Source organism: Anarrhichthys ocellatus, unplaced genomic scaffold, assembly GCF_004355925.1.
Source record: "Anarrhichthys ocellatus isolate YVR2014 unplaced genomic scaffold, GSC_Weel_1.0 scaffold33, whole genome shotgun sequence".
Classification (NCBI taxonomy): Eukaryota; Metazoa; Chordata; class Actinopteri; order Perciformes; family Anarhichadidae; genus Anarrhichthys; species Anarrhichthys ocellatus.
The window spans coordinates 3,119,493-3,129,918 of NW_022280063.1; the positions used below are offsets into that span (position 1 = coordinate 3,119,493).

Below are 10,426 nucleotides of genomic sequence, written 5' to 3' on the forward strand. Positions count from 1 at the left end.
ATTCATTAAATGATTTAACACTGCTGCCCTCTAGTGGTTAAATCGTGCAATGTTTATTACTCATTAAATGATTTAACACTGCTGCCCTCTAGTGGTTAAATCATATGTTTATGATTCATTTAATGATGTAACACTGATGTAACACTGCTCCGGTCTGTCTTTGTTCATCCTGCATCGCTTGGTTCTGTTCTTTAATGTAACGTTACTGGAGCCTCTCCAGCTGTTAGCAGACTGTTGTGCTAGCAGCATGCAGTTCGGTGGTGAAATGTTATAAATGTACAATTATTAGTGTTACAAATTGTTTATGTGTCACAGACTGTTGTGTGCTGTTGTATTTTTCTGTTAAAGAGCATTAGTTGTGGGTTGTTAATTGTGTTATAAAGTTATGACCATGACTAGGGTTCCCTCTCAATACATATAAGACAACTAGCGCTGACCGCTGTGCGTTAGCAGCAAAGAATACATTTAGCTGCTTGTTGAAAGCAGACAGCAGTTGTTTTGGCTATGCACCGGTATAATGGTGTGTGAAGAATTTATATCATACGGGAAATTAAAACCGGTATACTGCCCAGCTCTAGTCTTTGTTGTAGTTTGGACAATTTTGTACCAATATTTGACGGGCCGGATTAAAAAGCCCAACGGCCGTAGTTTGCCCATGCCTGGGCTAGTGGCTAGCTGAGGGTCTTCTTCTGCTTATTGTAGCTTGTTAAACAACTGACTGACACATTACCGCCACCAGGTGGTGGGAAGCTATATTGTAACTGAGCGTCTCATGGAGAACAGTAATATCTCTGGTGTCTTCAATTGATAACCTATGCGGACCCGCGGCCCACAGGTGCAAAACTGAAGGTTTTTTGCGGCCCTCTAGGTGGCGTTCGCGGCCCCATCGTGGCTGCTCTAGTGCCAAATCCACCAGGACGGATGTGGACATTCTCAGCCCAGCAGCCGTGGAGAATGTCTACTACATTTCTCACAATGCAGTGGACTGTCTGGAGTTCAGAGGTTTTGGGTGGCCAAAATCAAATGAAAAGGGGAAAAAAACGTAAGAAGAAAAAGTAAATTATAGTTTTTGCCAAACCTAAGTAACTTTTCCCCCCATTTTGGTTAAAATGATGGGTATATCTAAATGGCACCACCTGGTGGACACATTTGTAGTGACAGCATGTATACAGAGTTCTGACTGTTGGAACCAGTGCAACACAGCAATATAGATTTGTTTTTCTTCTGCAAATCCATACAGGAAAGCAAACTTGTGCTCGTGAAACTTCATGACGCATAGACTTTAAAATTCATATACAGCAACTTTATTGTAAGCTGAATGATCCAGAGTTGTGTTTACACTTGTGTCGAAAGTTGGCAGTTATTGATACACTTGAAGCTTGTGAAGGAGACCTTTAAACTTTGTGGGCGACAACAGAGAAGCTCTTTTAATGTTCACTTAATATACACCTAATGTTGAGAATATGAACGTAATGTGCAAGTTAAAACACCACAGTGCATCCTAGAAAACACCAGTCAACAGTGCCATGATACTGGACTTGAAGTGATCCCATTAGTCACTTGTTACATTCTTTAAATCCAGTCTTTGCACAATTTGTCTTATAAAAATAGGCCACATGAGAACATGCCTATAAAACTAAAGGGAAGAAACAAATATGGTTCCAGGCACTGTTAATATTCTCAAATATATTTCATAATATCAATCCTTTTATCAAATGTACACTCATTGTATTATATCCCTGTAAAATAAATAAGTTTCTCTACAGAGTGCATCTCTTCTTGCGACATGGTCCGGCTTTCCTCACTCTGGGGGCTTCTTCTTGGCCTCCACATCTTTCTTAAAGGCCTCAATTTTCTTGGCTATGTTGGGAACCTAGAAAGTAAAATCAGTCAATACAATCTGACGCACAGATACCAGTTTGTGAGATACACCTTGCTAAAACTAATGTAGTCTAATACAACAGTCCTGAGATAGGTCCAATACCTCCATGAAGGTTATACAGGTCGGTTTTAGTTGCAGCTGTGAACTAATGTAGATATACTTGCCTCATAGTTCTGAGCCAGGTACATCCCCACAACGTTCCCCAAAGTAAAACCAGCCTGGAAGAGAAACAACAACTGTCATTTAAGGCCAAAATGTCTGCCTTTCTGATAGAGTAACAGCTCTTAAGTTACATGTTAACTTAAAGTACTTTCATTAGGTGGTATGTTTAACTGCTCGCTGTAGGATTGGTGAAACACGCTTTAAAGATGTATTCCTAAACGTCAAAGTAGAGATTTTCCATGAACCCCGTCAAGAGTTTTGAAAGCAAGTTATGCTAACAGGTTAGCTCGTCTAGTTTCACATCTCTTAGCGTCCTAGTCGATGTCATGCACAAGAACGTCAATTAAACTCACCAGGAATTGTAGCATGGTGGAATAACGAAGGATTGTCAACAGCAGACTAATGTACTGACTTAAAGTCAGACAGTTAAAGGTTGGAGGGAGGACATCAACCAATCTACTTGGCTAACGAAGCTAGCGAGTCATCAACAATACGCATGCGCGAGAAAACAATCGACTATCGCGTTATCTTCGGACAACAAGTACTGTAGTCTTTTCCTCAGCCTGGCCTGTAGCTTCTTCTTCTTATTCCAAATTAGAGAACTACAACTCCCAACACCAAACAAAGTCTATCGTCCAGCCAGTGGGTGTTGTCGCAATGGTGGCGTCGGTGGGACATTGAATGACTTTGGCTCCACCACGAATGTAGCTAACGTTTGGTTTATAATTTTCCTCATAAACCGCGAGCATGGAGGCTCTTATCCCCGTGATAAACAAGCTGCAAGATGTGTTCAACACAGTGGGAGCGGATGTCATTCAGCTCCCGCAGATAGCAGTAGTTGGGAATCAGGTAAGATGCCTTGACTGTGTGTACTTTGTGATTTAGCGGCTGCCATGCTAGCTAGATAACCATGCACAGTTAGAGTTAGCATTGTGGGAAGAAATTTTGCAACATGCTGAGAACTAATGAATAGTCAGACATGAATTGTGGCTTCACCGAGGCCTTAGTGATGCAGCTCTGTTAAAAACCCACTGCAAATGGTGCTCGATTGCTGCACATTTGCTGTGTTGGCTGTAGCCCTGATCCAGCATGGTCCCATGTCAGGCATAGATGGACCTGGTGTGTTAAATCAGAAAGTGAATGTCGGTCATTGCTCATCTAACTCGTATCTTTATCTGTGTATTGTGTCTTTAGAGCAGTGGTAAGAGCTCAGTGCTGGAGAGCCTGGTGGGCCGGGACCTGCTGCCCCGTGGGACTGGTGTCGTAACCAGGCGACCTCTCATCCTCCAACTGGTCCATGTAGATCCTGGAGCTGCGAGGAAAAATGACGACGGTGGTAAGCATCAAAATCCCTCCAATCTCTCCAACTCCAAGTCTATGGATTTTGCATCAATCGTTTGTATGTTGTGCTGGATCCTTACATATAAATCACCATCATTTCCCTTTTAGGCTAATAAACACATGTAGGGAACAGGCCCATTGTTTTTGTTTCCAGTGTGAAAAAAGTCATCAGTTTTAAAGTTCTGTCTCTGTCACTGTGTTTCTAATCATTTGCAGATTCCAGGGAGTGAAAAAAGCACTGTGCTTTCACAAAAGGTGCATTGTACAAATGTCTTCACATTCAATAACATGGATTAGCCTCTTAGTTCTGCTCCCCCCTCCTCAAAGCCCCACCTGTGATCCCAGCTTTATTCTCCAGACCAGTAAATGTCGCCAGGCATCAATCCTTAAGTTAGCCGTGCTTGCTTAGCTTTAGTAGTTGACTTTGAGGTTGTAATAGTTAACACCTGTGTTTTCCTCCTTTAGAGAATGCGATGCTACAACTGTAACCCGTTCTGTTTTATTATGCTTCTCAGGCAGAGAAGGTGAAGACTGGGGCAAGTTCCTGCATACAAAAAACCAGGTATGAATTTTATGAAACAAAATATTCAAATATTACTCTAGAGTAGACCTTTGCTTGTCTTTATGTTTTTAATTTTTTTCTTTTTGCAGATCTACACAGATTTTGAAGAAATCAGGCAAGAAATTGAAAATGAAACAGAGCGACTATCTGGGAATAATAAGGTGAGTCATGGATGGAGGGGTTTTCATCTATACTGTTAAACGAGGAACTGTTTGGGTCTCCACCACAGGCAGTGCTGCTGGTGGGAAACAAAACTAAGATGCATATTATCCTCACAAAGCGTGTCTAGTAGTAAATTCAGTTTGCCTATAAAACTCATTAAGAGATGTTGAGCAAGGACCTTAAAAAATAGTGATGGTGTTTAAGACAAAACATTGAAAAAATACATATGATAGCCAAGGACCTAATGATGTTTCAGATGATATGAAACAGTCTCAGTAGTACCAACCTAATTGAACAAAGATGCGTAGGATAGACGGAAGGTTTTGGTTTGATGACTAAGTGATTAAGGGGGTGGAAGTGATTAGAATGTCTCGAATGAGAAGAACATAATCAAAGCTACATATATACTGTAGATACACAACTCTTTAAGTGCTGTAGCAGTAAAGGATGGGTGTTTGGTGCATGAGAAATGTATTCCTTCTTTCTTTTGCCAGTTAGAAAACTAGGTGCACGTTCTGGGCTAACCGCAGGCGAACCAAGGATTAGTGACTAGCACACAATATGTACAGAGAATTACAGTAATCCAGACGCAATGAGATGAAAGCGTACACAACTTCTTTCCCCCAAATCTGAGGACGTGAGTTAAGGACTGACTTTGGAGATAGCCCTGAGCTGAGGAAACTGGGTTTCCCAGCAGAGCTTATACAGTGTGTTTATCAAATTTGAGACCACAGTTGAAAATCACACCCACATCTTCTGGCACGTAGCTTCAGGCTCCTGGCGCCCAAAGGGTTTGGTGACGCTTCTAGAAAGCTGAAAGGAGGGCAAAGATAAGAAAGACTTGCTTCCATGTAGCTTTGTAAAACTTTGGGTTATTTACATTACCACGGTTATCTGAGGAGCTGAGCAGAGTTAGGGTTTTACATTAAGAGCACTCTGTTTCATCAGAAGTGTCAGTGATAATAGAGACCCTCCCCGTTTAAATAAAGCTTACACTACACAATCAGAACTATTTAGATTGTTCTATCTTGTTTACATCTTAAGTTCTGGATCTTGATATGTCTATCCAGGTTTTCTTGTAAAGCACTTTGTAACTTTATTTAAAAAAAGTTTCCTATTGATAACGTTATTGTTACATTTGAGTCACTGAGCTAAGCGTCCATTTCTCTGAAAAATGAAATGCATGGAAATCTTTGAAAAACTCAGAAGCTTACAAACACTTATGGATTTACTGAAGGAATTTCCAAACTCGTAAAAGGCTCTTTTAATCATCTGGATCAAACACTATTCAGTCCTCTGCATGATAAACCACGATTAACTAGTTTCTCATGTTGTAACTTCTCATCCTAATCCAAACAGAGATGGAGCCGCTGGCTACCTGGAAAGGAAACACAGCTTGGGGCGCAACAGGCAGATTGTTTTGTGGGTTTTTCAAACATTGCTGGGTATTTATTTTTTCAGAGAACCGGGTGCTCAGCTATGTGGCGCGAATGTAACGCGAGGGGTGCAAGCAGGGCCGATAGCAGACACCCAGCGGTGTCAAAAAGGCACCATGAGAGTTCAGATAGCGCCTCTAATATTGTCATCTTCAGAACTGACAGACATTTCAACACTTCCTGTGAAACACAGCTGAGCTATTCTATTCCGTACATGTCTATTCTTTTCTCGTCCCTCTGCAGGGGATCAGCGATGATCCCATTCATCTGAAGATATTTTCTCCGAACGTTGTCAACCTCACGCTGGTAGATCTGCCTGGAATCACTAAGGTAACGCATGCTGTACTTCCTGCTGCCTACTCCCCAAGGCTTTGATCATCTCGTACTCCTGGGGAAATTTGTTATACAACACTCCATTTTTGTTAAAAGGTACAAATGTTGAATAAAAAAACACGCTGTACCAGATATGCGTGGTCACTGGTGTTAATTTCCCTGTCTGGTCTATGCTTTTGTGTATTTGAATGAAGTGAATTTGTAACTCGTTCTTGATGCTTCTAAACCCGGCGCTGTCGAAGCCAAAGTGTCTGCAGGCTTTGATTCCAGCCTCATTAGTTCATCCCCCCGCTGTAGTCTCTAATGAATCAAATTGAGTCTCTTCTTTGAATTGGTATTGACACCTTCAGGTGCCCGTGGGTGATCAACCTGTTGACATCGAGGTTCAGATAAAGGATCTAATCCTGAAGCACATCGCTAACCCCAACTGCATCATCCTGGCCGTCACTGCGGCTAACACAGACATGGCCACCTCGGAGGCACTCAAGGTGGCCCGGGAGGTCGACCCTGACGGTAAGAAAACAAAACACTATCGTAAGTTTCTTTCTTTTAATGTAAATCAACCGTTATCGACTGGACTCATTGGTACAAAGATGATGAATAACAGCTGTGGATTGGTACCTGTCGTAGAGGTGATGACCTTTTTAAATGATTGTGACTCACCAGGCAGGAGGACACTGGCTGTGGTCACCAAGCTGGACCTGATGGACGCCGGCACCGATGCTATGGACGTGCTGATGGGCAGAGTCATTCCGGTCAAACTAGGCCTCATCGGAGTTGTCAACAGGTCTGGACAAGTACATTTACTGTTGCGGAATATATAATGAAATAATCCATCACTCATAACAGAGATAAGTGTGTTCTGATGGAGACGAGAGGCTCAATAGAGATGAGTGTACTATTATACATATTTAATGCTGGTATATCGATATCTATTGTTTGAGATTACAGTGATAACGGAATACATTGTGGGATGTTTGACATTATACAAACTGTCAGCCTTAAATCCTTCATCGTTCAGTTCACTTTATCAAACATCAATAACTTACAAATCACAAATTCGTACAAAAACGGATGCAGTATCATGATATGCAGTTTATTAGGCTGCAAAAGATCTGTAATATTGATGAATGTAAGCAGCATTTATTTTTGATCTCCTTTAGTGCCCAGGACTAATTGATGGCATATTGTGTTTAAACGTTTAGGAGCCAGCTGGACATCAACAATAAAAAGTCTGTGACCGATGCCATCCGAGACGAACATGCCTTCCTGCAGAAGAAATATCCGTCTCTTGCCAACAGAAACGGGACCAAATACCTGGCCAGAACCCTGAACAGGTAAACCTGAACGACACATGGAAGGCTCATGGTGCTATCGGTGTAAACCATTTTACAATCATTGTGTCAAGCATCAACAGTTTTGCGTACAAAACGGTTCTGCAGCCTATTAGTGTGCAGAGTGCTTCCATTGTAGCTACGTTCATTCTACTTTACTAGGTAGTATTCTTTATGTGCACCACATATATATATATATATAGATAGATAGATAATTCTTAATTTTTCCAAGACAGGGAGAGAACAAGGAATAAGATGCGACACATATATAAGTATGAATGTAACCAGGACCCATGAAGTTATGTCAGCATGTCAGAAGCTATTAATAACAGCCATCAGAGAAATTGTCTTTTATTTAAACAATGGATGCTCAGCTTTACAAATCCCAACTCATATCTGCATAAAAACAGAACCCTCTGCCCTTCACCTCCATAATGTCAGGTTACTGATGCATCACATCAGGGACTGCCTCCCTAACCTGAAGACACGGATCAACGTGCTGGCATCCCAGTACCAGTCCCTGCTCAGCAGCTACGGTGAACCCGTGGAAGACCAAAGTGCCACCTTGCTCCAGCTCATCACCAAGTTCGCCACAGAATACTGCAACACCATAGAGGGCACGGCCAAATACATTGAGACGGCAGAACTGTGAGTACCGGAGCCTCTCCTCTGCTCGGCCACAGGGTGATGCTGTTGATCCAGCGCAGTGAAAATGAGCAAAACGACTGCATTGGTTTCATCATTTAATACCATACAACTTGTAATTTGAGGCACGTGCAGCCTCGGTGGAGGAGGAGCTGACAGGAGCTCACACACAGGAGTTCACATCACAGCTAATATCCCCCCGTTGCTATTTTTCAGGTGTGGTGGAGCCAGAATTTGTTACATATTCCACGAGACCTTTGGCAGAACATTGGAGTCTGTGGATTCTCTGGGAGGACTTAGCACCATGGACATCCTAACGGCCATAAGGAACGCAACAGTGAGTGCTGCTGCATCATTCCAGAAATATGACATCGTTACTTCACTGAGCTATTGTAAAGCAACAGAGCATTTTTTTTGTGAGATACAGTCTATTATTTTGCCTTTGTTGCTCACTTAAAACAGAGCTCTGGGTAATAGTTGCTAACCTGCAGCTCCCTGCTTCCCCCGCGTCAGGGCCCGCGTCCGTCCCTGTTTGTGCCCGAGGTTTCCTTCGAGCTGTTGGTGAAGAAGCAGGTGAAACGCCTGGAGGAGCCCAGCTTGCGTTGCGTGGAGCTCGTCCATGAGGAGATGCAGAGGATCATCCAGCACTGCAGCAACTACAGCACACAGGTAAACAGCGAGGCTCACATCTTCACACGTATTGATCTTTTGCTCTCACACACACAGACATTCATATTCATAATGTTTTGTCCTGCAGGAGCTGCAGAGATTCCCTAAGCTGCATGAGGCCATTGTGGAAGTAGTCACCTCCCTCTTGAGGAAGAGACTGCCTGTAACCAATGAAATGGTACCATCACGTTCATCTCTCTTTTTTTGCACTTGTGCTTCTGTTGCCTCCAGTCATCATCTTTCAGGGTGCTGTGTTTAATGAGAACCTGAAGCACAACATTAGTTTGGTAACTTAAGTTGTCCTTTTTTCTTTTCAGGTGCATAACTTGGTTGCAATAGAGCTGGCCTACATCAACACCAAACACCCAGACTTTGCAGACGCCTGTGGGGTCATGAATAACAATATAGAGGTCTGTACTCATAACTGCATACTATGAAATACATAACTTTTTCTGGCAGAATAAAGAGAGGAGAGGCGCAAACCTGACATTGCTTACCTGTCAGCCTGAGATTATAAATTCATATTTTAGGTATTTAAAAATCGTTAAATGCTTTTTAATCAGAATATATGGAAGCAAATAAAAGCTGAATACCTTATTAATGATAAACTAATATTTCAATTTGAACCCAGCTGATATTATAGCAGTGAAATATTCAACATTTAATACCAGTTTGAAATACTGTAGGTTAATATCCGTCCTTTGTACGAGGTTTCAAGTTTTGCAGTGTTGAGAATGAAGTTGTTTGTTTGAGCGGTTCTCCAGAAAGCTGCAAGCAGCAACACCACAGGCCCAACAGTCAGCCCCCTCTGAACAGGCAGCTTTACAACTGGCACTGCAGGAGAACCTAAAAAGTCAACAAAAGGAACTTGGAAAAGCTCAAACATGAAGCTCTGGCTTTCTCTTGTATTGACAGGAAAGCAGATTACACACTTGGATCACGTGACTGACAAATTGTCTTTTGTAGCCTGATTGTTCCAATTTTAATATTTAATCTCACATTTTGGTGTCTGACTTTTAAAATGTTTAGATCAGAAATGAACCAATTGAATTTGAGCAACTTTTTTCAAATATTTGACTCTTGAATTTACCTTCTGGAATTTTTTAAAAAGGGGGAAACTAAACCACATCAATATAAACAGTTAATATTTCAATGCTATAAATTATTCAGTAGGTATTAAAGTTCACAGTTGGGTATTTAGTTTCCGAAAGGATTTAAATTATTATGCCCTTTTTGTTTCCACCGGAATGTCATCTTTATTTAAATTGCATTATTGTTATTTATGAGATCATTAATCTGTTGAAAACTTCCAGGTGGGATTTGTATATATTACACAGAAAATAATTTACACTGTGACATGATACCATTTATGTTTAATGAGCATAATAGTCGGTAGAACATTTATTGAACAAGTAGGATAACTTCCTTCATTTTGAGTCTTTCAGTGACATACTTCCCTAAGATGTGTTCAAGTTTTTTTATAATGAAAACTATTCTTTAACCAGCGTGTGTTCTTGTGTGTTTGAAGGAGGAAAGGAGAAACCGAATGAGAGAGCTGCCCTCTGCAGTGCCCAGGGACAAGGTAAAACAACAAGCTTATTTTAAAATATAACACAGCAGCTCATGTGTTCTAACGTTTGGTTGCAGTCTGCAGAGTCCCCGGTCGTATAAAGGGGACTTGTGCAGTGTTAATCGTTCATGGCACTACAGGATGAGGGTCTGTGAACCGAATGCCTCGGATAGTTTCCATTGAGGAATTTTATCCCACATCTCCTCTCAGAAAGTCTCCTCTCCTCACCTCAAATGACTTTCAACTGCCAACCGTCTTTCCACATTTCTTCTCAGTGCTTTTTTCTCTCTCTCTCTCTCTCTCTCTCTCTCTCTCTCTCTCTCTCTCTCT

At 41.7% G+C, this 10,426-nt stretch overlaps 3 protein-coding genes across 4 annotated transcripts in view; 2 read left to right on the plus strand and 1 right to left on the minus strand.

Annotated features, from left to right (window-relative positions):
• The window catches only part of smkr1 (small lysine rich protein 1), a gene marked incomplete at its 3' end in the record, with an annotated part of 3,254 nt that extends 2,220 nt beyond the window's left edge, over positions 1–1,034 (plus strand). Inside the window, exon 3 of the mRNA XM_031865608.1 lies at positions 902–1,034. Within this exon, the coding sequence (XP_031721468.1) occupies positions 902–1,034 (133 nt within the window). The remainder of the gene's footprint in view (positions 1–901) is intronic.
• Positions 1,035–1,288: 254 nt separating this feature from the next.
• Positions 1,289–2,552, minus strand: stmp1 (short transmembrane mitochondrial protein 1). Its single transcript, XM_031865844.1, has 3 exons — positions 2,398–2,552; positions 2,047–2,100; positions 1,289–1,873 (listed from the first exon to the last, which is right to left on the minus strand). The coding sequence occupies exons 1-3, from the start codon at positions 2,410–2,412 to the stop codon at positions 1,802–1,804; spliced, it is 141 nt and encodes a 46-aa protein (XP_031721704.1). The 5' UTR covers positions 2,413–2,552; the 3' UTR covers positions 1,289–1,801.
• A 148-nt stretch (positions 2,553–2,700) lies between these two features.
• Positions 2,701–10,426, plus strand: part of LOC116393487 (dynamin-1-like protein) — an 11,882-nt gene continuing 4,156 nt past the window's right edge. For both annotated transcript variants that reach the window (XM_031865853.1, XM_031865854.1), the window contains exons 1-14: positions 2,701–2,893; positions 3,239–3,380; positions 3,901–3,947; positions 4,037–4,108; positions 5,789–5,875; positions 6,229–6,391; positions 6,545–6,665; positions 7,084–7,215; positions 7,654–7,860; positions 8,074–8,194; positions 8,371–8,526; positions 8,615–8,704; positions 8,844–8,936; positions 10,055–10,108. In XM_031865853.1, the coding sequence (XP_031721713.1) occupies positions 2,792–2,893; positions 3,239–3,380; positions 3,901–3,947; positions 4,037–4,108; positions 5,789–5,875; positions 6,229–6,391; positions 6,545–6,665; positions 7,084–7,215; positions 7,654–7,860; positions 8,074–8,194; positions 8,371–8,526; positions 8,615–8,704; positions 8,844–8,936; positions 10,055–10,108 (1,587 nt within the window). In that variant the 5' untranslated portion in view covers positions 2,701–2,791. The remainder of the gene's footprint in view (positions 2,894–3,238; positions 3,381–3,900; positions 3,948–4,036; positions 4,109–5,788; positions 5,876–6,228; positions 6,392–6,544; positions 6,666–7,083; positions 7,216–7,653; positions 7,861–8,073; positions 8,195–8,370; positions 8,527–8,614; positions 8,705–8,843; positions 8,937–10,054; positions 10,109–10,426) is intronic.